We start from the raw sequence: 1726 nt of genomic DNA, 5'->3' as shown, positions 1-1726 counted from the left end.
CGCGGACTCAGGCTATATATTAACGAAAAATAGTGTTTTTGATTTCTATCCAAGAGAGTTTAATACGGTATCAACGAAAAAAGCAAGCACTGTTTTTCACTCAACACACACTCAATGAGAGCCTTGTCCTTGAACTTGCTTGACAAGTTTATCGAATTCCGGAATTATGGTTGCCAATGCACATCTGATGTCATCTTCCGGTTGAAGTCTATTGCGATACTTCGTTTTGATCATCGTCAGAGTTGAAAAGCCAGATTCACACAGGTATGTGGTTGGAAATGGCAAAAGAGCTGTTGCAGCTTGCTTGCAAAGATCTGAAAGACTAGGCTCAATGCACATTTGCCCAAAATTGACTGCACATTTGCCCAAAATTGAGTCAAAGAAGCCTTTTTAAACTTGTCTTTCCACATCTGTCGGCTTTGCAATTCAAGCAACTGTTCAGCAATGCAGTCCATATCTGAATAAACTTCTAGCGCTGACACCTGAAAAGGATTCCGAAACCCAATTCAAGAAGGAATATAACGATCCAATCCAAAAAGAAATGTGTTGAGGTGCTCAAGAAAGATGGGAACAATGACGCCCAAATTGATATCTTTCTCTTCCACAAATAAGTTCAATCCTGGGAAGGCAGCTAACTTCCCACTTTTCATTCGATGCGTCCACAGCTTTATTTTACCTTTGAATGCATCAATACTTTCCAAAACATCAAAAAAGAGTTTCTTTTTTCCTTGCATAGAACTATTCAGTTGGTTTACATGGCTGAAAACATCGGCCAAAATTAGCAACTTCGCAATCCATTCATCATCACGAAAGCAATCAGCAAGTTCATGATTTTGCTCTTTTAAAAAAAGCATGGGTTTCCTCTTTAAGAGTAGCCACTCTCTCAAGCACCTTTCCTCGTGACAACCACGAACAGTTGAATGGAACAGAAGCCCACCGAGTTCCGCTCCCATTTCGTCACACAAAGCACGAAATAATCGAGTGTTCAATGGACGAGATTTAATATAATTTACCACAGGTACAACCTCTTTGAAAACTACGGCAAGATTTTCTTGTATTTCTTTTGTTGCCAAATTTTCTCTGTGGAGAAGACAATGAACAACCGAAGTGTTATTGTTTTTCTTTTTCACAAAACTCATGAAGCATTTCTTACTTCCCATCATGGCTGGAGCACCATCAGCACAAACAGACACGCAATTAGACCACTCAAGCTGATGTTCTTCAAAGAAGAAATCCACTTTCTTGAATATTTCTTCTCCTGTGGTATTTTTAGCAAGTGGACGGCAAAACAGAAACTGCTCAACGAAATCATTTGTGTCAAAATATCGCACAAACACCATGAGCTGTGCATCACTTCCGATATCTGTTGTCTCATCCAGTTGCAAACTAAATCTTTCACAGCATCTTATGGCAGCGATTGTTTGTTGCAGAACATTTCTTAAGAGTTCTTCGATACGCCGCTTCATGGTGTCGTTTGAAAAAGGCGTTTGGATCTCAAGTAGATGCTGCTGGGCTTTCCATCATCAACGGTATCCAAATCGCAGTCTTCTAAATTTCCAGAATTAGAAGCAGTATAGAACAACCGTGTGACGTAATAAACATAATTGCTGTAAGATTATTAATTAGCAAATCTTAAGCAACAATTAGCGGGTGACGTAACATAATGTAATTTAACATGTTACCAAATGTAATGTTCCGTATTGTGTATAAAATGGGTCTATAGTAA

At 38.9% G+C, this 1726-nt stretch overlaps 1 protein-coding gene across 1 annotated transcript; it reads right to left on the bottom strand.

Moving 5' to 3' along the window:
- Positions 1 to 506: 506 nt before the first annotated feature.
- On the bottom strand, positions 507 to 1466 carry LOC146140561 (zinc finger BED domain-containing protein 5-like). Its single transcript, XM_083392652.1, has one exon. The coding sequence runs from the start codon at positions 1464 to 1466 to the stop codon at positions 507 to 509; it is 960 nt and encodes a 319-aa protein (XP_083248778.1).
- Between the last annotated feature and the right edge of the window lie 260 nt (positions 1467 to 1726).

The sequence above is a fragment of the Ascidiella aspersa genome, chromosome 6, assembly GCF_963924565.1.
Source record: "Ascidiella aspersa chromosome 6, kaAscAspe10.2, whole genome shotgun sequence".
NCBI lineage: Eukaryota > Metazoa > Chordata > Ascidiacea > Phlebobranchia > Ascidiidae > Ascidiella > Ascidiella aspersa.
This window is presented reverse-complemented; position numbering and strand designations above follow the sequence as displayed.